Consider the following 23,271-nt stretch of genomic DNA (forward strand, 5'->3'; position numbering starts at 1 on the left):
AATGGAAGTGGATTCCACTTTGGAAACTTAGCTGCTGATAATGAATGAGCTTTTAAAAAATTAAGATTGTCAAGATTATCCCTGGGTGTCTCAGACAGTTATAAACTTGTTACCATGAATGATATTAAATTGGCAGAATGTCTTATTTTGGCACAGGAAGAGGAGTATCCAAATGCCACCTCCTTCTGCTAATTGCACAGATGATTGAAAAGTTCTGCAGCATTAAGTCTTCACTGAAATGATCATGATTTGTTTGAGATCCCCGGTCATGCTTATTACACTTGGGTTTGCACTTCAAAATTTCACAGTGGATCAGACCTGTCCCTGAGAAACACCCTACGTCCATGTGTACAATGAGGTTAACTATCAAGAGAGTGTCTTTAGGACTGTACTGTCTGATATCCCAAATCTTGTTGCTTTGGATTATCTCTTGATAGAGCTACCTCTAGGTTCACATGGTTCTTACAGCCTGCAATGAATACCGAAAATTTTTAGGATTGTTTCACACTGCTAGCACAGTCATTTTCTGCTGGGTGCATGGTTTTAAAAAAATGATCCGCATAACATTTGTGCATGGCTGCTGAATTGACTAAGGCTGGAAACAGACATAAACAGGAGTATGGCAGGAAGGGATTTTTCACCATAGACAAGTTCTGCTTAACTCCATCTTTACTGACACACCTATTGGATTGAAGTCTGAAAACTGTTCATATTTCAAGAGTCTTGCACACTTTTTAGGGTGTGCGCATATGCGTATACAGCACATACAATGATTTCAAGTAACTGACCCTTTATCTGATCAAAAGATGAGCCAGTGTTTTAATTGGCCCACTTTTCTATGCTTTGCAATCTGCTTAAATATGTGGAAGACCTAGCTTCTAGACTTACACAAGCAGACTGCCAGTCAACATAGCCCAGCTCTGAGAATGCTGGGAAGTTGTTTTATGGTTGACACAAGTGCTGTCAATCAGCCCTGAGCAAATCTGGGTTCTTCTTAAACAAGAAGCAATCATGGTTCTCCCTAATCCTGGAGAGAATGCTGTACAGGGATTCCACCTACAGGAAACGTGTCTTCACAGCAGACTCACTGCTGACATTTTGCACAATTTCGCACAATTTCGGAAGACCCTTCAGTACAGGATGTTGAGAAAATGGTGGTACTTCAAAACTGCTCTTTGTTCTAGAAATGAGCAAGACTGCTCTTCGTTCTAGAAATGAGCAAGATTTAAATAGGGCAACTGAATTTTGTTTGCCACTCAATTTAAGCCTGTGAAACAACTCTAGCTGGAGTATCTATTGCAGTGGTGGAAAATGCTGTCAAATCACAGCCAATTTATGGAGATCCTTTAGAGTTTTCAAGCAAGAAGTGGTTTTGCCATTGCCTTTATTTGCGTAGCAACCCGTTAATTCCTTCTCAGCTTCTTAGTTCAAATCAGGGTGAAATGTCCATGAGTGTCTAAATTGGTCCTTTTGAGTTAAACATTTGTCCCTTCATCAATTTTAAGAGAGAAAAAACCTTATTTATGTGATGGAGTCAGCAATTTACTTTCAGCAGGGATGGCATTTTGAATTGGGCAAGGGCTGACAAGCCAGGAACATTCATCCCATTTGTCTGCAGGCAAAGGGCCTCTTTCGGCATCTTCTTTACCCCAGTCTGAACAGCAAGGGGCTCTGTTAGGATTCCCCCTTAAGCATCTGAGTTGTTCACTTTCATTTGCCAGCATCTTGGCGTGTACTGAAAGAAGCACCTGGGTTGCAAAAGAAGAGTTCTCTGGCACAGCCTGGTTTGGTGTTCATACTGGGGAATAAGGGATTAATAAGCCTTTTGCCCAAGTCTCACTTGCATGACAGAAAGATGACAAATTGCGTAATGAGGGCAGGACAATCCTTGGGATCAGCTGTTCTGCTAGAAAGCCCCAAAAGACTGAATCCCAGGTTGTTACCATCCCTACCAAAAGATGCAGGGACGGTTGAATCCCTGAATACATTAGCATATTGTCATTTTTAAAAAAACAGCATGAAAAACAGTCTATCCAAGCACTGCATTTATGACACTAAAAAGCATGCACTCAAATTAAAACATGCTATCTTTGGGAAACCTGCTCCCTGTATTTTGCAGATTGATCTTAGGAGCATCTTTTCAGTCATGAATCCCACCATATCCATTGGGAGACTTAGTCCATGTAAACATGCACAGAATCACAGCCTTAAGGAAAAATTTACCAGAGACTGTCTGAATTGACCGTACTTGTGTTTTGGTAGGAAGGATGGCAAAGCTTTCTCAAAGCAAAACTGAAAGCTTCTGAAACTGAGACATCAGAGCTTGGGACCATGAGTCATTGTGAGTAACAGTGCAACGGCAGGTGCCTAGGAAAGTTCCTTTGACAACCCTGGTAATTTCACATGATCCTGTACACCACCCATTCATTTTAGTGACGTTTCCATGACTCTCTGGAGTTGTGCACATCACTGGAATTACCTGCCGCCAAAATTTTGCACACTGAATGAAACTGGGCCAAGACTGTAGAACCTGGCAAGAACTTTTCCCTGAAGAACTCTTTGCAAGCAAAAGGAGGAGATTTGGCGTGAGCAAAAACATTTTCATGAAGAGGCAATGAAACTGCAATTAAGCAGTAAAGTGTCACATGGGAACGTTAATGCAAAAGGAAGTGCGGAACTGTGGCACCATGCAGCTAATCTAATTTTTGCAGAGTGCATGGTTAAGGGGCCCCCAGTCCACCCTTCAGGCAGAACAATCCTCTGGTTCTCACAGCAGTTCATCAGCCTCCCTTTGCTTTCGCAAAAAGAGACTCTTTCCTGCTTACTAAAAATGGTGACATCCACATTAGGGCTTGGGGAGGTATTAACCTCCTGCTCCCCTTTCCCAGAGGAGTCAGTTTAAGTGAAAAAGTGGAAGAACTGGTGATGATGGTGAACACCCCCCTCCCCACTGTATACCCCATGCTGTTCTTTCCCCAGGTGGTAAGGAATATACTATGCTGTGGGGGAAAGTAGGTTGTACAGGGAAGAGGGAAGGAAAATAGGTGGCAGGGTATATATGTTCTGTTCAGCTCTTGGAAGCTAAGCAGGGTAGGTCCCAGGAGGAGACCACCAGGGAAGAAAATGCAGAGGAAGGCAATGGTAAACCATCTCTGCTTCTCTTTGCTTCTCACTTGCCATGAAAACCCTTTGCCAGGGTCAATATAAATGCATTGCAACTTGAGGACATATATGTACATATGGTGGGGTGGGGTGGCTAGACCAAACACCAACTGAATATGAAGGGGAAAGCCCCACTCTCCTGCTGCTCCCATCACCATGCACCTTCCTGTATTGTGCTGAAATAACAGCCTCTGTTCCCACACCCCTGATAGTCTCCAAATGGCTGCTTTGACACTTTGCAGTAGGCTTACAGCCAAATATGCATCACTTTTCCTGCCATATAATTTCCCTACTCACCCCCCCCACACCCTTAAAGCTACAGTAGAAGAAAGAAAACAGTTCAGTACCTGTCTTTTTCCACCCCAGGTCTTAAAGCAGAAAGGAGCATTTTCAGGCACACAAAACCTTCAGGTGGGGCAGCTTCTGGGGCTTGGGTCTTCAGACAGGACCCACTGCTGCTGACTCCCTTTTCACAGCATGTTGTTGGTGCTCTGCCACCCATGGGTCCAGCTGTACATACTGCGGGCAGTGAAGATGGCTGGGAGCTCAGTTAGTGGGAGGGCTTGTGAACAAGGTATGGGAAGGATATACAGGCAAATAGTGGAGCTATGGGTGAGTGGATGGGAAGAGACCCCCTGGGAGCTCTCTATCCAGGGCCCCTGAAAATTTGGAACAGACCCTGATTAAAATCCTACATTTATCTCCAATGCTTTATAATCAAAATAAGTATTTATTCATTAAATACTTTTAAAACAATGGAGTCAGATGGACACTTATAGAATTACTGGCATGGTAATAGCCAGAAAAAGACACTACAGCACCAAGGGAAGAATAGAGAAAGGGCAGGAGAAGCGTCAAAGGAAGAGGCAACAGGACTGTACAGAAAGGAGCAACATCAAGACAAAGAAGAGATAATGCAGAGCTTAACAAGTGGTCCAAATGAACTGGATGCTGAGACCCAATCCTGAGTATCTGAATCACCTTAACAAATAGGAAAAGATTCTACCATATCTTGGACTTAAGACAAAGGAGCAGCTACAGCAACTGGAGTGAAAACCATCCTGCAGTGTCTGGTGGGACAGACCATCTAGTACAGAACCATAAGGCCAAACTACAACTTGGCAATAGTTCAGGTTAAGCATAGTATTTCAGTAGTGGGTGTATGGCTGTATCCTAGAGTTAATTGGAGCACCTGCAAAGACCAGAATCAGGGACCATTGAGACAGCAAAGCAAGCAGCCCCCATAGCTTGCCAGGTTCTGAGCCACAGATCACCTGTTCCTTTAACTCCAACATTACTGGCAGAAATTCAGCAGGTCCAGGGCTCTTCTAATAGGAGATGTCCAGTGACAGGGAAAGTTTAATCTGCATGTTTAATCTGCTTTGTCCAGCAGATAACTGTGAAAGAAAGAGGAGCTGTAGCAAAGGATGCTGGGAACTCTTGGTCATTACCCCCATTATGGCAACACCAACCACTGTAAACAGGAAGCAAACTGAATAGTCTCCCCCCTCCCCATCATATTTATTAGACCCTAGCTTATCTCAACCACAAATCCAACAGCTAATCATGGCTGGTCCTGCTCAGCTATTCAGGCCTCTAGTCTGGGTTACTAGGGTACTATTAATGCATAACTACAGTGCATTAACAAGCCAGGGTTTGTTTCATGCCTACAAATGGAGGGAATCTAATAGAATCTAATTTAGAATCGCAACCTGTGGAAAAGAAACAAGACCCATTTTGTTAGTAGATATGCTGATGCTAATCACAACAAACTGCAGTTGAGACTGAAAACGTCTTAAAACAGCAAATTGTCAAGCTTGGTACAGTAGCAAATGGGATGATAAAAGGAGAAACGCACAAGGCGAAGACTTAGGAACTCATTTGTTTCACAGACAAACTGTAGTTTGTGATTTGTCTGCAACGTCTGATTGCAGCGACAGTTTAGTAACCTCTGAACAGGATAAAAAATGATAGCAAAACCACTTCTGGAACAGAAGATTAGTAAGTAGGTGGGCAGCTTCTGTGGATCTCAGATTCACTATTCCTCAAGTGACCAACTTCAAATGCAGCAGACACATTTATCCTGCAATGCCTTTACTCCACCTTCCTTCACTAGGGCTGCCCAAATACAAAGCAGGTAACAGCCACTGTACAACAAAGCTAAACATATATGTGAGCACCACACCCTTTTTTCAATAATGCAATGCAAAGCAGGTGAGAAAGTAAGACAGACTAATCTTTAGATGAAAGAGGACAGACCATTCATGGACGCCTGTTAGCAGGCATCCCTCAAACCTCTGAAAATCTGGAGGAGGAGAGCAACAGAATAAGTTCTTCTTTAATGTTTACTTCCGGTACAGTCCTGCTGCAACACCCAATCCTGGATCATATGGATCATTTGCCAACCCAACATTTGCCATCAACTTTAAGAAGCAGGACAGTTGTCAACTTTGCCACCCTGACATGGAATCTTCCTGAGGGGTTGAGCTGCCAAACCAAAGATGGCCATAACAGATTATCAGGGAACTGATAAACAGGTTGTGCCTCCCTCTTAGCTCTAGAATGGCCATGCCAAAAAAGGCAGTAATACTGAAAGGGCCACAAGAACAGTATTTTACTCAGCACAGAAACATTTACATTACTTTGGCCCGTCAAGAGATGCCACCATTCAACTGAATCAACACAGCTGCCAAAAGTACATGTTCGAACGCAGGGAGATGTGTATCCTCTAGTGTTTGTGTTCCCATACTTTTTCTCAAAGTTTGTCCAAGCCAGTCTGTTTAATGTGGCTAGGCCAATAAAATTTGTCCCAAGAGACCCCCTATAGTCTGCCTGCAGATCGGGCTGCAGTTGCTCCATAACTTGTGGAGGGCGGTGAGTGGGAAAAGACATGTGCTTTTAAAAAATCTATGGTGCAAGACAGTTTTAAACTGGTTCTAAAAGCTCCAGACTGCCATCTGCAGTCACTGACCAATCCACAGGAACAAGTTTGTCCCTCTTGGGACGCAGCTGCTTGCCTTGTTGACATAGTTATCCTCAGAGGGTGGCTTCTGCAGAAGAGGGAGTCTCACAGGTCTCCCACTGCCCACTGAGAATGGCTTCGGCAAACCAGTATCAAGGAGACGACAGCAGAAGAATTGGTTTAGAGTGTGGAATCCATGGTCGGATGCCCATTCTGGGGTAATATCCTGTGCTCCACGTGACTGGGCTTGACCGAAGCAGGTGAGTACTTTGGTGACCCGTAGAAGGGAAAGCACAGGATCTTCCGGAAGGTGCTTCGCATCTCATTGTCTCGGTAGGAGTAGATGATGGCATTGATGACTGAATTGATTTCAGCCAGCAAGAGGAAGTATTTCTCCACGGCCAACACGTTGCACTTTTTACAGCCCAGGCCGTCCAGCAGAAGCACTACCTGCCCAGGGGTCCAGCAGATCACAAAGGCACCTAGAGAGAAAAATAACAGCATTAAAAATCTGCGTGCGTCATGTTTAGCTCCAAGTAGTTGAACTTTCTTATTTGCATAGTGTTTTAAAATGCGCATAAAGTGCTCCTGAGGTAATGGAACAGCATTGCATGCAGAAGGAGAGTCCTGCTAAAGTTTCTCAAGTACTGGATTCTGAAACCAAGAAGAACCTTAAGCCAGTGGCGGAGCGCCAAGGGGATGGGGGGAGGTTGCGTTGTGCACCAGGCGCACGCCTGGGGGGCGGAAAACGCCCCAGCCCCTCCCCCTTTTCCCCGCGGCCCCCCCATGGCACACACACACACACACACACACACACACACACACACACACACACACACACACACACACACACATATTCGCTTCCTCATGACTGTCATTTTTTTTTTTTTTTTTCATCGCTCTTTCTTTATTTTAGTACTCTTTTAGAGTGAGGCTGAAAAGAAGTTTATTTACAGTTCAGGCTAAAAACTGCCTGAGGAACTACAGTTCCCAGGAGACCTTGGGGCTCACAAGGTCTCCTGGAAAGTATAGTTTGTCAGGCAGTTTTTTCCCTGAACTGTGAAGAGGCCGCTTTTTTCAGCCTCAAAAAGTACTAGAAATAGAAAAGGAACGTTGGTAAGTGTGGGAAGGGGGGCAGGGGGGAGGGTGTGCCGAGGGGGGGCATGGGGGTGATGGAAAAAACACATTGTGCACCGGGCACAGTTTGGCCTAGCTATGCCTCTGCTTTAAGCTGTTGCTGGAAAATTCAGACAGGAGGGGCAGACAGAAAAGTGATACCTGGAAACAGACAACCTGCTGCCTGTTACACACGAACACACATGGAAGCTGCCTTATGTGGAATCAGGCCATCAGTCCGTCAAACCCCGTACTGTCTTCTCATTGGCCGAGACTTTCCAGGCCTTTTACATTCTCACCTGCCGAGTCTTTTTAACTGGAGATGACAGGGACTGAACCTGGGGCCTTCTGCATGCCAAGCAGAGACTGCATGCCAAGCAGAGACAGCCCCTTCCCAGTTTCCGTATTGTCTTTTTAAACAACTGAGGACCTTGGCAGCCAATGGGTGAGCAAGCATACCTATCAGAGTAGGGAAGAGTACCCCAGCTCAGATCTGTCAGGCAACAACCTATGGGAGGCACCCAAATAGTTTTTGCCCCTCTCCCCCACCCAACAGTCTTCATATTCAACCCAATACTCATTAGAAACTTGAGAGCAGGTACATTTTAGAAGCTTATAAAATTATGAATAATGTAGAAAGGAAAAAAATCACATTCCCAAAACAACCAAGTTTGAGTCATCTCTTGGCAGCCAATTCAAGACATATAAAGGAAAGAAGCTCATTGCAATGCATAGTTTGCTTATACTTCCACAAAATCTGGAACAACGGCCCTTAGTGTAGATAGTTTTTAAAAGGGAGCTGGATCCAATGGTGGATTTCTGTGGCTGGAAAGGAGTTTCATTGGCCAAGCACTATTTTCTCATTTATTATTTTATTTAAACATTTGATTTCTATCTCCTCCCAACCCCCTTTCCTGACAAAGTCAAGCTCATGTGGTGAACAACATATTTATATAATATATATAAAACAAGCATGAAATGATACATCAAAATTTACATAATTAAAAACGTAACTAGCTAAGACACTGAAGTTAATAACAATTCCCCTCTTATATTATTTACATTGCAGGGCTCATTTTCCCACGGGTAAAGTTCTGAAGACTAAAGTTCCTCCACCCTCCCACAGCAAGATGAAATACCCACCCCCCATGCTACTCGTGGGATGGTCAGAGGTCTGCCACAAGAGAGGGGAATCAGCAAAAATCACACACATGCACACTGCCATTCTGCAGAAATCCTTCACTGGACCTACCCACTGAAGAAAACAACCCAGCAGCAATCAATAATACCAGCAGCAATCAATAATAACTGTTTGGAAATAGTTTGTTTAGTGGCCACACAGTGGCATACCTGGGGAGACAGAGAGGGCCAATGCTCCAGATGCCACTTCAAGTGTAATGTGGGGTGTGTGTATGTGTGTGCATTCAGCCGCTCCCCAGGAGTAAGCAGATCTATTGGGCTGCGGCCGTGCCAACCCCTCCTTCTGTGCTCCCACCACCAGCCAGTGCCTCCACTGCCCACCACCTTGGACTGTTGCCACCTGGGCCACCTGCCTCTGCAGGCTACCTGCCAGCCCGCCTCTTCCCGAACCTCAGAAACACCCCATGTGCCTCACCCAGCTGCTAAGCCCAGCCCACTGCTGCACCTTTTTGGATGAGAGGCAACCAGGCAGGGAGCAGAAGACCAAGCAAGGGGTGAGCCTGGTAGTCTCAGAGGCGCACCTCTGGTCCAGTTGGTGGAGTCTGTGGAAGCAGCCTAGCTTGCTGCTGCACCCCAGCCCCCCCCCCCCCCCCACGCACCCAGCCCTGGAACATTCTGTGATGGGAGGGGATGTTCCCAGACCTACTGCTAACTCACTGCCTTTTGTCACGGGGAAGGGGGCACAATTTTACTCCTTGGCCTGGGCACTATTTACTGTAAGTAAGCCCCTGCCTGTAGATGACAGATTTGGGAACAAAGGGATAAACAGAGGAGACTTGCAAGATTTGAGCCCAGCAGCACCATAAAAACCAACACAATTTCTAGAGTATTAGCTTTTGAATATCAAAGCTCCTTCCATCACATGTCTGACAAAGGATGTTTGGACTCTCAAAATAGTATACCCTTTTTAAGGCGCTTTCTCTTCTGCTACAGACCAATAATGGTCACCAAGCTTCAGAGGAGACCAGCGGTACTTTAAAAACATTTTAGTCTCCCATTACCCTTAATGGACTGGAATCCAGAGGCAAGGAGGGGGTTGTTACCTTCATACTCCCAAAGGAATCCCCAGAGGCTTTACTAAACACAGGATCATTTTATCATCATGCATAACTGACTGGGAGAACAGCCTAACCCAGCCCAAAATTTACAGGATTCAAGTTTGCCGCAGCATTGAACTCTTACATTTGTACAACTATTCCTGTCCTGCCCTGAGTGGCCCAGGCTATTCTGATCTCCGCAAACCTCAGAAGCTAAGCAGCATCAGCCCTGGTTGGTATTTGGATAGGAGACCACCAAGGAAGTCCAGAGTTGCTATGCAGAGGCAACCAATGGCAAACCACCTCGATTAGTCTCTTACCTTGAGAATCCCATAGAGTCACTACAAGTTGACTGTGACATGACAACACTTTCTGCCACCACAGCCATTCCTACCTTAGAGATCTGAACAGCACTACCACCTCCAAGGAAGACCCTGGCTAAGCTGGTATTTGAACCTAGGTCCATGTCCTACACAAACTCCACTGAACTTCAAGGACCAAAGAATTATGAGAAAAACCTCTGTTGCAAAATTCTGCTGTGTTCAAGCTCCCATCATGCCATTCTACCTAAGAGAAAAACAGATCTGGGTTTTGTAAAAGATTTTCATAGGGCACATACCAAGAGAAGTTGCTATATTCTGGAAGCATGCTCCCAAAATCCTTGTCATATGCATATCTAGGTCCCTCCACACAGTGGTGGGATCCAAAAATTTTAATAACAGGTTCCGATGGTGGTAGGATTCAAACAGTGGCGGCACTGCACACACACACCTCCAGTCCCTATTGGGCAGGGAGGTTGCTTTAGTAACCCCTTCTCGGCACTCAGAAAAAATTAGTAACCACTTCTAGAGAAGTGGTGAGAACTGGTTGGATCCCACCTCTGCCTCCACCCCTATCCCAGAGCTGACCTCAGGGAAAGCTGGTTCTGCGAATCTGAAGAAGAACCAGGTTATGCACAGCACTGGCTAGCATTTGTGTCATCATGACCTCCCCTACTGCCATCCAGGATCTGAAGAATTTTAAAAGATAAGCTAATGCTTTTTTAAAAGCATTTTAAAAGATAAGCTACAAGGGTAACAAGGTAAAAAAATTACTTAAATGTTTTAAAGTGCACATTTAAAAAAATGTAAGTGGACAGCCCATCTGAAGCAAAGGGGGAAGTCAAGACTGATAACCAGACTCATTATGGAGCAAGATTCAAGTCCAGTACTTTCTTAAAGACAAATAGGCTATAATGAAATCTCTGCTAAATAGGTCTATCAGGCACTGTGTAGGCTTGTGTTCCCCTATCTGTGCTATCTGGTGTTCTTTGTACAATAAGTGGTACCACTGCATTGCACTTCTGTATCCACCAGGATGAGAATCAGAACAGTGACTCCACAGCACTGAATACGTATTCTCATTACAGTTCTGCTTTGTTCATCTTCTAGTCTAAGGCAAATTGAGTGTCCTATCACTCACCACACCCCCTTTGAATCTGCAAGTGGATAGCAATTACAGAAAATTTAGTCACTTGTAAAAACTGCCCCAACCTTCTTGCCCTTTCTTCCCTCTTCAAAACAGGGCAACAACATTACAGCTTTATCTTGTGCTACCTGTTTGTTTGAATTTCTGTTCAATTTTAAGAAATTTCAAGGAGTTCTTTAATTATTTTAAAGTGTCTATTAGAAAGAAGACTGCCAGAAAGAAGACAATTTGGAAAGGGGTTTTTTAAAAAATAAAATATGCTTTCATTAATACACAACACTAGAACAACTGGACGGATAGTTTCCACATTGTAGTCATAGTAATTCAGATAAAAAGAAATAGCCATGCTACAGGATATTTCATAATGGCAATGCACTGAAGAAGTTATACATTACCAACCACTTCCACGCTGCAGCCACAGTAATTCAGGTATAAGAGAAGTGATCACCTTACAGGATGTTTAAAAATGAAAGTAGACTGAAGACATTGCAGAGCATTACCAACCACATCCTTGGCAGAAGAAGTCTGAACACTTCTTCTCCCAAGTACACCAATAAAGCTGCCAGTCCATACTTGACAGGTTAGTGCTGCAATTCTGCCCAAAACAAGCTTTGAAAAAAGATGGGTGGACAACATGAAAAACAGTGGACTGCAACAGTTTAAGTGAGATGACTATTTATAATAGCTGAGTAAAAGAACAATGACAATTCTGGGAAACCCAGCTAGTGAGGAAGTAAAACCGGCAACTAGCACAAAAGTGAATTTGTAGCTATCAATCTCCAGTTTTTCATCTGTAGATATATGGAATTCAGAACATCAGTCTGAAATTTGATGCAAAAACAGGTTTGAAGATGATAAATTTTGCTCTTTTATTAAAGCAAATGTATAGCCCTTGTGGTTGTGGAAACTCATTTTGAAACTTGAACACAGCTAAATACAGCTTCTATATCCTGTCCCTGAACTGGCTGGGATGGAGAGAGATTGTGGGGCTGTGTTGGAAAGCTCAATGAAAATGTCAACCCCATGTGCAGCAATGGTGAAAAAGACAAAGTCCATACTAGGAATTGTTAGGAAAGGCATTAAAAATAAAATGACCAGTCTTGCCCTTCAATAAAGCTATTCTGAAGCCTTATTTGGAATACTGTATGCAGTTCCGGTGACTGAATCTCAAAAAGGATATTGCAGAAAAAGGGCAACCAGTTAGCTGCTGTCTGAATCAGGATGCAGAACTAGATGGAACCAGGGTTTTTAAATACTGATTTTATAAAAGCTACTATCGATTATGTTCTGTGTTTTATTGATTGTAAGATGCCTCAAGTGAGTACCAAGCAGACAGGCAGCACAGGAAATTATGAAAATATGAACAAGTGTATTTGCAGCCTCCCCGTACAACGTCCTCCTGGTGACCGTCCTAACTCTACCCATCTTGAGTGTCCATATTCTGTTCACAGTATTCATGATTTTTCCAAAGTTCACAGGCAATTTTCCCAAAGAAAGAAACCAATTTAGTTTCCAAAAAATGCCAAAGCAGCCAGAGTCATCTGGAACTATAAGTTTTAGGTTGGTATAGGTACACAGGAAATAGAATGTGGGGGAAATGTCTGAAAAGCCTTCAGCTTTTCAGAAATTCTGCTCATGCCAGAGACAGGAGGATACAGCTGTTATAGACAGCAAGTTCACACCTGCACAAAAGCCCTATCATTCAGCAATCACAAACTGAATTGAGGCAGCCTGTGCTGTAGCTTGGCTCAAAGTTTATTCTTTGGCCCAGTGAGCATGATGGAGGTCAGCCCCCACACAGGGCACATATACAAGAAGCAAATAAGTGTATCTCCCATCTCCAAACATGGCTGAGAAATTGCATTTCCAATATGTGAACTGACCCCTCCCCTCCACTTGCAATTATTATTCAGGAATATAGCTGGATTCAAGTCCAAAGCTCCCCTTATCAAACACAAGTTGGAACGAAGATCTCTGAGTCTTTATACCTCAGACAGAAAGTGTGAGCATACTGCAAAGAACAGAGTCAGAATGCAAAGGCACAATATAACAATTCCGTTATTTGCAACATTTCTCCCATCTTCCAGCTGAGATATAAGAGCTTAGGAACCTCCATTCCTACTTGTATTTAACTGAGGCAGCTTTGATTCTTGAAAGCTTATACACCCAAAATCTTGTTAGTCTCTCAGATGCTTCTGGACTCAAATCTAGCTCTTTTGCTGCACACCAACATGGCTATCCTCCTGATTAATGACTGGCTTTACATATCAACTATCTGTTTATCTACAGTGAGGTGGGCTTAATAATAAATAGTTCCACCGGGCGTTTGGTTGAGGCCATTCATCTGCTGTCATAACAGTTGTTGGCCTCCCAACCACTTACCACCGATGGAACTACCAGCAATTGAACTGGAAGCTTCTGCATGCAAAACAAACCCAGGTGCTGGAACTCCAGGAGAGTAGATGCCTGTAGGGCCTCCGTAGGGCAGGGGTTCCACAGTGTGGGGGCACTCTGGCCTTCCCTCCCACCTCTGTTGGGTGGGACAGCCAGGCTTCCCCTCCCACCTCAGTGCTCAAACAGGAATATATGTATGGATGAGCTCTCTCAAGTATCTGGAACCAACGCTTTTTGCATCTATGAAGCTGCCATTTTGAACAACAGCCAACAAAATATAGTTCTATTCATTAGTCAGTGGTAGGAAATGAGAATATGCCTTTGTTGTAAACCCTGTTTTCCAGAAACATACTTACTAAGGATAATGATGACCGTCTTGATGAGGTTAATCATTGTCTCCTTGTAGCGTGGGTGGAAGCTAGTGTGCTTGGACATCCATGCCACCTTCCTCTTAACATAGACGAAGATGTGAGTGTAGACAACCACCATGACAAGGAAAATGAAGAGATTGGAGAGGGCCCAGAATGTCAAATAGCTGCGGCTGTAGAGGGGTGCCATCGTGGAACAATTATCTAGATCGCATAGACAGTGCCAGCCATATGAAGGGATAAGGCCCAGCAGCAGAGCTGTGATCCAGATGCAGCAGATGAGAATCATCACTCGTTGATTGGACATAGTGCTATGGAGCTGCATGGTGAAAATAGTCTGATGCCGCTCCACCGCGATGGCCAAGAGATTGACCACCGAAGCCGTGAGGCTGGTGTCCAAGAGGCTCTGCCTGACAAACCAGGTCTTGAGGGAGAGCTGAGCTGTCCTAGGCCCAGTGTGAAACATCAGGAACATATAAGCAATGCCAGCAAAGAGGTCAGCGGCGGCCAGATTCCCTAGCAAGTAGTAGATAGGGTAGTGGAAGCGCTTGTTGATAACAATGGCAGTAATGACCAACAAATTGGTGAGAAGCACAATGATGCTGACAGTTAAGCCAAGCACTACCACCAAGATATCTCTGGGCCTCCAGTAATGGAACAGCTCCTTCCCACTTTTGTTGTAGAAGAACTCGACCGTCTCGTTGTAGTAGCAGTGGGTCATCTTTTCAAATGTCTGTTTCCTGGAAGGAAGAAAAAAGACAGGAAGTAAGTTTTCTTCTCAATCTCCCTTGTTAGCTTTGGAAAGAAGAGAAGCACAGCTGGACAAACTTTTTTCTTGCCCACGTCACACAGAAGAGAATTGGTAGCACCACACCAGATCATTTTCAGATGTCTTGCTCTCAAGACCTAAAACAGTTCTAGCTTCAAATAGCAATTGTCCTCCCCACACAGTCTGATTCATAAAATGTAGGAAAGTCTATTACTGGGCTCCTAGTCTCCTAAAGTTCACAGGAAATTTTGACACCATAATTATGTATGAAAAACCAACATCCAATTCACAATTCTTGTTCGCCTCCTACACATACACATACCACCAGCATGCCATTCAGCCTTCCTGATAATTCTTTCTCCAGCATCAGATAAACTGTAGAAATGAACGTTTCTGGGCATATTTACCACAAGGAAGAGAACACAGGCAGCAGCTGAAGTGCAGAGGATACAAAAAGAAGCAAGGAGGAATTTCCGCTTGTCAGGGTGCTGTTAAGACTATCATCTGGGCAGGAATCAGCTGACGTGACTTTCAGGGCCAATTCATCTAGCAGTCTTCCAGTTTACCTTAAGATGTGGAACTCCTCTTTAAACTGTCTGTGTAGTCTTGACCCACGAGGCCCCAAGGAAGAGACGAGACGCGGAGATTTCATCTGGTGGAGAGCGCCAGCAGCAGGAAGCGCGGGATCCTGTGATCCTGGCAACTCTGCCGTGTGCTCACCCCTCGCACCTTTTATTAGGGTTTCACTGGGGGCGTGTAAAGGGGTCGGGCAGGCGGGAGAGCGGGCGGTCGGGAGAGCGGGAGAACGGGAGATCATCATGTGATGTATGATCTCACCAGGTGGCTACGTGCGGGAGGAAGCATCAGCGTCTGGGTCTAATCCTCACCTGAGGGCGAGCCCCTTTTGTCCCTTTGTGTGGGACACCTGGTGACCGCGAGTCAGGCAGTTCATGACCCGTGACTCACAAGGGAGCGGGGGTTGGGGGAGCGTGTGCGCCCAGAAGGCCGTAGCCGGCACCGGCATGCCTGGCGCTCCTTCTACGGTTCTGCTGGGTTCGCGGGCTCACCCCTACATCTCCCCGTTTCTTATATTTTAGGAAGGAAGTCGAATCAGTTGGGGCAATTTAGGGGGATGCTTGCCTCCCCAGGAACTCGCTCAAGCTGGCTGAGCTGTTTGTGCAGCATGAGGACCTGGTTGCGGCGTAGGGGGAAGTTAAGAGGTTTCTTACAAATGTTACAGGCAAAAGCAGATACACATTGAACAAGGCAAGATCCGACAACGAGGCATATGATCAAACCAATGAAGAATTGTACAACAGCGCTTAACCATCCCCCTGGCAGCCAACTCCAAAGAGCTGACCACCAGTGGGGCAATACATCATATTTCAGACTAGACACAACATCTTGCAATTCACGCACTTTCATATGAATCAAATTGGAATTATCAGAGAGATTAAAACAACACATATTATGTACATTTTCACAACCTTGGTGATGTAGCAACAGCAAATAATCAATAGCGGCACGATTATCTAAGGTCGCTTGACGAAGTTCCTGCTGCTCGGAGGCCAGAGCATCCAGAGCGGTGGAGGTGGAATTAATGGACTTCGCAAGGGCACAGGCCAGCCGGCCAATAGTCTTAGCGTTGTAGGTGGCGAGTCCTGGGACTCCCACCAGGGAGGTTGCGAGGGAAACATACTCAGCTTTGGAAAGAGCAACCACGTCGCTTCGGCAGGAAGGGTCGAAGGAAAGAGCGGAGCGGCGACGGCGTTTGGGCTCATGGGGCGGAGCCTGAGGCAGGACGATGGTAAGACGGCTAAGGCAACAGAGAGTTCCGGCGGAGAGGCGAGCGGGAATGTAGTTGAAGGTTCTCTCCCCACAAGTCCAGAACCAACCTTTGGGGAGAAGGATGTTCCCATATATGGGGGGAATGTCCTCTACATGTGTGCAGTTCCAGTTGGCCGAGCCGGTGACTGGGCTTGGGCCAGCTTCTTGTCCCGCCACATCAGCAATGCGGGCGCAAGTGTTGGACTCATGGTTGGCGACAGTTTGGGTGATGAGGGAGAGGGCGCCAGTGGGGAGGGTTTGGACAACGGGTCCCCAGTCGGCGCTCATGGAGTACCTGATAGACGAGGCATTGATGAAGGGGCTCAGGCCAGATTCTTCTAAGAAGTCTCCGGGGCTTTGCAGACGGGAAGCAGGCAGGAGCTTAGCAAACTTCCCACCCCCAGATGCTGGCCCAAGCAGAAGGATGAGACGTTAGCAGCGGCAGCGAACCGCTCCCAGATGTTGGCTTGGTTAAGCTCCAAGAGGGGGTGACCAAGTGTTACCGGCAGGAGGCAGCAAAGCAGGCAGATGATGGTGACTGCGGAATTCGCAGTGATAATTGCAAAGATGGCAGCGCAGAGACCCTCGGGTGTCTCGGGGCAGCCTCGCTGTTGCAGCAGCTCCCGAGCTTGGCTGGTCGTTGCCTTGACGTCCCCCCAGGTCATCCGGGTTCTCGGACCGTTCTGGCGCTGGCGGCGGTTCCGTCGAGGCCGCGGGGCAGGGTCTTCCAGGGAGATCCGCTCCATCTCCGGGATTGGGTTGGTTTCCTTCTGGTGCCATTCCATGGGTTGGCCGGACATGGCGAGACTGGAATCCACTGGGGACCTGTAGGGAGAAGGATTGAAGCATACCCCCTTCCCCAGGTTATGAGGGGGGCCGAGCCCCGCCAAGCTCGATCTTGGCGCTGGTGGGAGTGGACCTGGACGTGTGGGAGAGGCTCTGATTGCCCGGAGTGCCTCTCCATGGGGAACAGATTCGATTCGGATTTCAATTCAGCAAGGGGGCAGGCCAAGGGGGGGCCATGTATTCCCCTTTCTTTAATTTGTTTGGACATGGATGGGGGGCACGAAGGGCAGGCGACTCCTATGGGGAGTTGGCTTCAAAAACGTCATTAAAATGCATCAGAGCGACGTTCCGAGCCCCCAAAGAGGGGGGGGGGCGAGCGGACCGTCAAGGAATTGTGGGTATGCATATCTAATTTGCAGAACAAGGGGACTTTGGGGGTGCATTCAGAAAAGGGGATGTATCAAAAGGGCGAGACAGTTACACAATTGGGGGTTGATTTTTGGAGCTAAAGACTAGGGGAAGCTCCATTTTTGGGTGGGTGTATTTGCCGTGACCACGAGGGTTAAAGTAAACACAGCACTTAGAAGTTGGGGACGGATCCCGAGTATCTTGGGGAAATGCCTCCCGCCGAAACCACTCCTTAAGGGGCGGTTTCGGCTAAGCGCCTGGCCTTGCACATTGTATTGATACAGCTGCCAGGCGCTGGGCAACCACAACCCAAACAGGTTTGTGAGTGAATTTGGTGCGGCAGCCCCTTTTTTAAACTGGGGCCTGTCCTGGCAGTGCTGCGGTACCAGGATGGGCCCAGATTTTAATCCAGGGAGGGCCAGTCAGCTAATTGGCCCTCCCACCTTTGCTGGTTGAAAATTTTAGAAAAAAGAGAAAGGAAAGGAAAAGGGCCCCCGAGCAGGCGCTCTGGGGCCGAGACAGGGAACATAATCAGGGTTGGGAGGCGGAGGCCTCAGTGCGGCTGGCCGCCATCTGTTCTTCTTCTGGGCGGCGACCGTCACTCCAAATGGTGGCCTCGGCGATTCACCGTGTGGGCTATCCGTCCCAGACTAAGGTCGTCTTGACCTGGCTCATGAGGTCCCTTCCCCACAAGTTAACGTGGATGTCCAAAACGATGGGGCGGACTGTGAGCTGGCGCTCAAGTCCCGGGTTGCGGACCGCGAGCGGGCGGACGCTTCGCCTCGCGGTCTGCTTTCCCCCCACCCCCCAGATGCACGGGCAAGCCTCTGTTGGCCACTGATCAGGCCACTCGGCTGCTCTGATGACGGTTACGTCGGCGCCGGTGTCCACAAGTCCCTTGAACGGACACCCTTCTATAGTGAGCTCCAGGTACGGGCGGGAGCTGTCGATGGGCGTCTCTACTGCCACCACGGTGGTGCCGGCTGTGCTCCGATGGCGACTTGGGCTCGTGGCCTTTATTGAATCGGCGGCAGGCAATGTGTGGGGCAGGAGGATCAGCTGTGTGCAGCTGGTTCCGCTGGGCAATTCCTGCGGGATGTTTGTCCACACCTGAACGTGAATGGCTCCCTGGTGTGTGGAGTCAATGACCCCCGGAACGACAAACAATCCCTGCTCAGCGGCGGAGGCCTTGGGCAAGACTAACCCGACGGCCTCCGGGGGAATGGGATCGCTGTACTGGGTTGGAGCAACGAGGATCTCATGGGGGAACTTGAGGGAGAGAGGTTGGGTGCAGGTGAGAGAGATGCTACAGGAAGGAGGTGGTTTGGGTTCGGGCCTCAGTTCTTGGGGTCGGTTCAGTATTCTCCTCCTTGGTCCTGGGCTGGGGAGAGGCCCGGGTAGGAGTTTCCCGACGGGCACTCGTCCCTCCAGTGAAAGCCCTCCTGGCATCGGGGGCATCCGGTCCTGGGCTTTCCCAGGGGCTTTCGCCTCCCGGGGGAGAGCCCTCCTCCGTCGGGGTTGCAAGCCCCCCCACCGGGCGACCTGCAATCCCTCCGGAAGTGTCCCCGCTTGCCGCAGTTGAAGCACTCGTCTTGGGGCTGTCCCCGGGTGGTGGAGAGTGCTGCGGCTAGGAGGCTGGCCTGGTGGGCGGAGGACCCGATATCCTGGCAAGCCTTAAGCATATTGGCCAGTTCGGGGTTCTTCCCTAAGCCCATGATCGCCCTGCGGCACTCAGCGGAAGCATTCTCTTTGGCAAGGCGCATGAGGAGCTCACGCTGGGCTGCGTCGTTGTCGACCTGCCTCTGCAGGGCCTCCTGGAGCCTGTTCAGGAATTCCGCATAAGGCTCCTGAGGCTTCTGCCGGACGTTGGAGAAGCTCTGGGTTGGCTGTCCGGCAGCGGGCACTCTCAAAAACGCCTTGTAGGCGCAGTCAGAGGCGACCTTAAGGGTGGCCTCCGGCAGGACGATCTGTGCGTTGGGAAGGGCGAAGCCCTCGCAGCCATAGAGCTGTGCGGCAGTATAGGCACCGCCAGAGGCTGCTCCTCTGCTTATGCATTGCTGGCGGTACTCACTTTCCCAGACAACGTATTGCGCAGGGTTCAGGAGCATGTGGAAAGTGGTCTTCCAGTCCTCTGGAACCATTACGTGATTCCGTATGACTGCCTCCAACATGCCTCTCACATAGGGGCTGGTGATTCCCACGTCCCGTATTGCCTTGCGGAGTTCAGTGAGAATGTTATATCCTATGGGGCGATACTCGACAACTCGCTGGATGACGCCATCCTCCCCCACGTGGTCGGTGAAGTGGGCGGGGCACACAGCGAGGAGGTCGGCATCGTCTTCCGTCAGGGTTTCCTTCCTCCGCAGATCGTGGTTAATACGCTCTGCTAGAGTTTTGAAACTCGCGCCATTACGTGGCATTGACGGAGGTGCGGTGGCTTCAGAAACGGGAGGGGGAAGCGGAACAGAAGGCGGAGCAAAGGGAGGAGGCGGCAGGGCCGCGAGAGCACGAGCGGGAGAGTTTGAACGGGGAGAGGAAGCAAGTGAAACGAGAGGAGGACAGGCGTCCTGCTTAGTGGATAGAGAAAGTTCCGGGCTTGAAATTGTAGGTGAAAGATCAAAAGGAGGGAGATCCATGGCAAAGACACCATGGACCTGCAAGCTGATGGCGACATAACACTGTCTCCACGTCAGTAGCAGCAACACCGGTGCGCGAGGCTCTCTCTGCAGAGTGCGCCCGATGTTTTCCCAATCCTTAAGATTGAATGTCCCCCTTTCTGGGTACCATGGACATTGCCTATCAATCTCCTCAACCAATTCGCGCAGCTCCCCTCTCTTTATGGAGACCCTGCCGCGTTTCGCTAGCGCTTTCAGCTCGCTAACGTGCTTGTCATAAGCCGTGCTTTTGCAAGCGCCCATGCTTACCGGTGGTTCGTCAGACGAGAGAGTGTCCTAGAACGCAGATCCGTGGATGCGCCGATCCAGCGGACGGTCGGTACCGAAGCGTGGGTCCGAGGATGCGCCGATCCAGCGGACGGTCGGTACCGAGAAGCCCTTTCCCAGGCGACGGTAAGCACGGCGGAGGTTCGAGGATTCCCGGGTTTCGGCACCAGCTTGTAGTCTTGACCCACGAGGCCCCAAGGAAGAGACGAGACGCGGAGATTTCATCTGGTGGAGAGCGCCAGCAGCAGGAAGCGCGGGATCCCGTGATCCTGGCAACTCTGCCGTGTGCTCGCCCCTCACACCTTTTATTAGGGTTTCACTGGGGGCGTGTAAAGGGGTCGGGCAGGCGGGAGAGCGGGAGGTCGGGAGAGCGGGAGAACGGGAGATCATCATGTGATGTATGATCTCATCGGGTGGCTACGTGCGGGAGGAAGCATCCGCGTCTGGGTCTAATCCTCACCTGAGGGCAGGAGCCCTTTGTGTCCCTTTGTGTGGGACACCTGGTGACCGCGAGTCAGGCAGTTCATGACCCGTGACTCACAAGGGAGCGGGGGTTGGGGGAGCGTGTGCGCCCAGAAGGCCGTAGCCGGCACCGGCATGCCTGGCGCTCCTTCTACGGTTCTGCTGGGTTCGCTGGCTCACCCCTACAGTCTGCAACATATAATTTGCAGAACAACTGTTTTCTGTTTATGTTCCTCTGTAGTCTCTTCTACCATCACCGTCCCCACAAACATTAAGAAAAAAATGGAGTTGAAGCCAATAATGTAACCGTCATACGCTGGAGCTCAATGTAGATAAAACCCCAAATCCACCAACAGGGCACCTATAAATGGAATGACGCCGTTCTCGGTCAGAAATTTCAGGGCTTCTTGTGTATTGCAATCTGAATGACACCTGTCTGATCAGTGGAGCTACATACAGAAACAGATGTGGTGGTCACAGACAGCAGCCTCTACTTTGGTTTCAGACATGAGAATTGTGCAGAACATTTTCTAGGAATGGAAACCATAGAAACCTCTTGAGCACTGAGTCTATATACTAGCTCAAACCTGGTTTTGTACTCTGAAGGCAACCCACACAAAGCTCTTACTGCTGATGAGTGGAAGCCTACACAAATATATACCTCAACAAGTTCAATGTTTGGCATAACAAAATCTGAAACAAAACTGAAGGAAACAAGCTCACATAAAGACACACACGCTTTATATATTACATATACATGGCCTATAAACCCACATAAACATATAGACCAGTAACCTAATTACACCTGCGCTTTGTCTAATGTATTATTATGATTACTACTACTATTTATTGAGCTTGTATGCCACCCCTCCCCTAGGGGGCTCAGGGTGACTTCCAACATTAAACATACATCATAAATAAATAAAACATACTTAACAAACACAATAAAACCACACATTAAGATCAACTAAATCTACCAACAGATGGTGGTTAAAACATTCCAATACTCTATGTCAGGAGGGGGAAAGATGGAGTCAAAAAAGATGAACAGATGGAAAAGAAGAGGAAGGCAACTGACACAATGTAAATAGATAGCTGCCTCAACCATAAGCCTGGTAAAACAACTCTGTTTTACTGACCCTACAGAACTGTAATAGATCCCACAGGGCCTGGGTATCACTGGACAGAGGATTTTCTTTTTGCTATAAGTTAAAAGTCATTAATAGGGGGGTCAAGATTCAAGTTACCTGAGAGAAAGTAATCACATCATGGGAAGAGCACAGTAAGGGGTAGATATTAATTTGTTAAGTTTTAAAATTGCAATCCAGTATAAGGGTAGGTACCCCAACCATATTTATTTGGATGTAACCTGTACTGAACTGTGTGGGACTAAGAGTGCAATCCTAAGTAGAGTTACACTCTCCTAAATTCATTGACGAACAAGTTTAGAAGAGTATCCCTGCTTAGAACTGCACTGTTAAAGAGAACCTATCTATCTAAAAATCAAGAAAAAAACCCCATGTAATAAATTTCAGTAGAACCAATCAGAATTACACAAAACTGCATGCGGGCATTCAAGTTCACCAGAGCTCTTCTTCAGAAGAAATACTGCAAAACTGGGGAGGGGTGGGGGTACAAGCAAATGTCTCAAGACTTGGTCATCTCAGCAACATCAACTGGACAGGTATAGAGATTTAAAATAGTGTTGATGTTAGGTTGCACCCCTGGCTTTCTAGGAGCAAGAAGAAACAAATGGATCTGGTATATTTTTATCACACTCTTCCAAAGAGCTTACAGTGGTATACTGTTTTCCCTTCCTTTATTCTTATACTCCCACTCTCATGGTTTCTGCAAACTACGCAAAACTGAATTATTCAAGAGGGTTTTTCTACAGTCAATAGAGTTGACCTGTACTAAATGATTCACAAAGTTGCTTGGAAAAACTATTAAGGACTTTGGTGTGTTGGTAGATTGCCTTCACTCACTCTGCATAACCCACCTTAAGTTCAAGTGAGAAAGCTGAACTATAAATAATGTAAATAAAATAAACATTCTAACAATCCTGCGAGGTACATCAGGCAGAAAGAAAAGAACTGGCCCAAAATCACCCAAAGAGCAACACATTTGAACCCAGACGTCAGTATAACAATCTATCGGCTATATTACATTAAGTACATGAAGCCAGGTTGAATGTTTGGAATTTTTAAACCATTAGCTTTTGTCTTTATAACAGCAATGCTTGAATGAAGCGATTATGTGAGGACTTAACAGGGATTAATCTCTAGTATTAATTAATTGGATTAATTAGGCATTTACAGACACACTCCTAATGGAACATCTGATCCCCAGGGAAAGTGCATACACGTCTGTT

At 47.3% G+C, this 23,271-nt stretch overlaps 1 protein-coding gene across 1 annotated transcript in view; it reads right to left on the reverse strand.

Moving 5' to 3' along the window:
• Positions 1 to 3,872: 3,872 nt before the first annotated feature.
• Positions 3,873 to 23,271, reverse strand: part of LPAR2 (lysophosphatidic acid receptor 2) — a 67,911-nt gene continuing 48,512 nt past the window's right edge. Inside the window, exons 2-3 of the mRNA XM_048491713.1 lie at positions 13,695 to 14,446; positions 3,873 to 6,606 (exon numbers count right to left, since the gene is read on the reverse strand). Of these exons, the coding sequence (XP_048347670.1) occupies positions 6,305 to 6,606; positions 13,695 to 14,427 (1,035 nt within the window). The 5' untranslated portion in view covers positions 14,428 to 14,446 and the 3' untranslated portion in view covers positions 3,873 to 6,304. The remainder of the gene's footprint in view (positions 6,607 to 13,694; positions 14,447 to 23,271) is intronic.

Source organism: Sphaerodactylus townsendi, linkage group LG03 (genome assembly GCF_021028975.2).
Source record: "Sphaerodactylus townsendi isolate TG3544 linkage group LG03, MPM_Stown_v2.3, whole genome shotgun sequence".
NCBI lineage: Eukaryota > Metazoa > Chordata > Lepidosauria > Squamata > Sphaerodactylidae > Sphaerodactylus > Sphaerodactylus townsendi.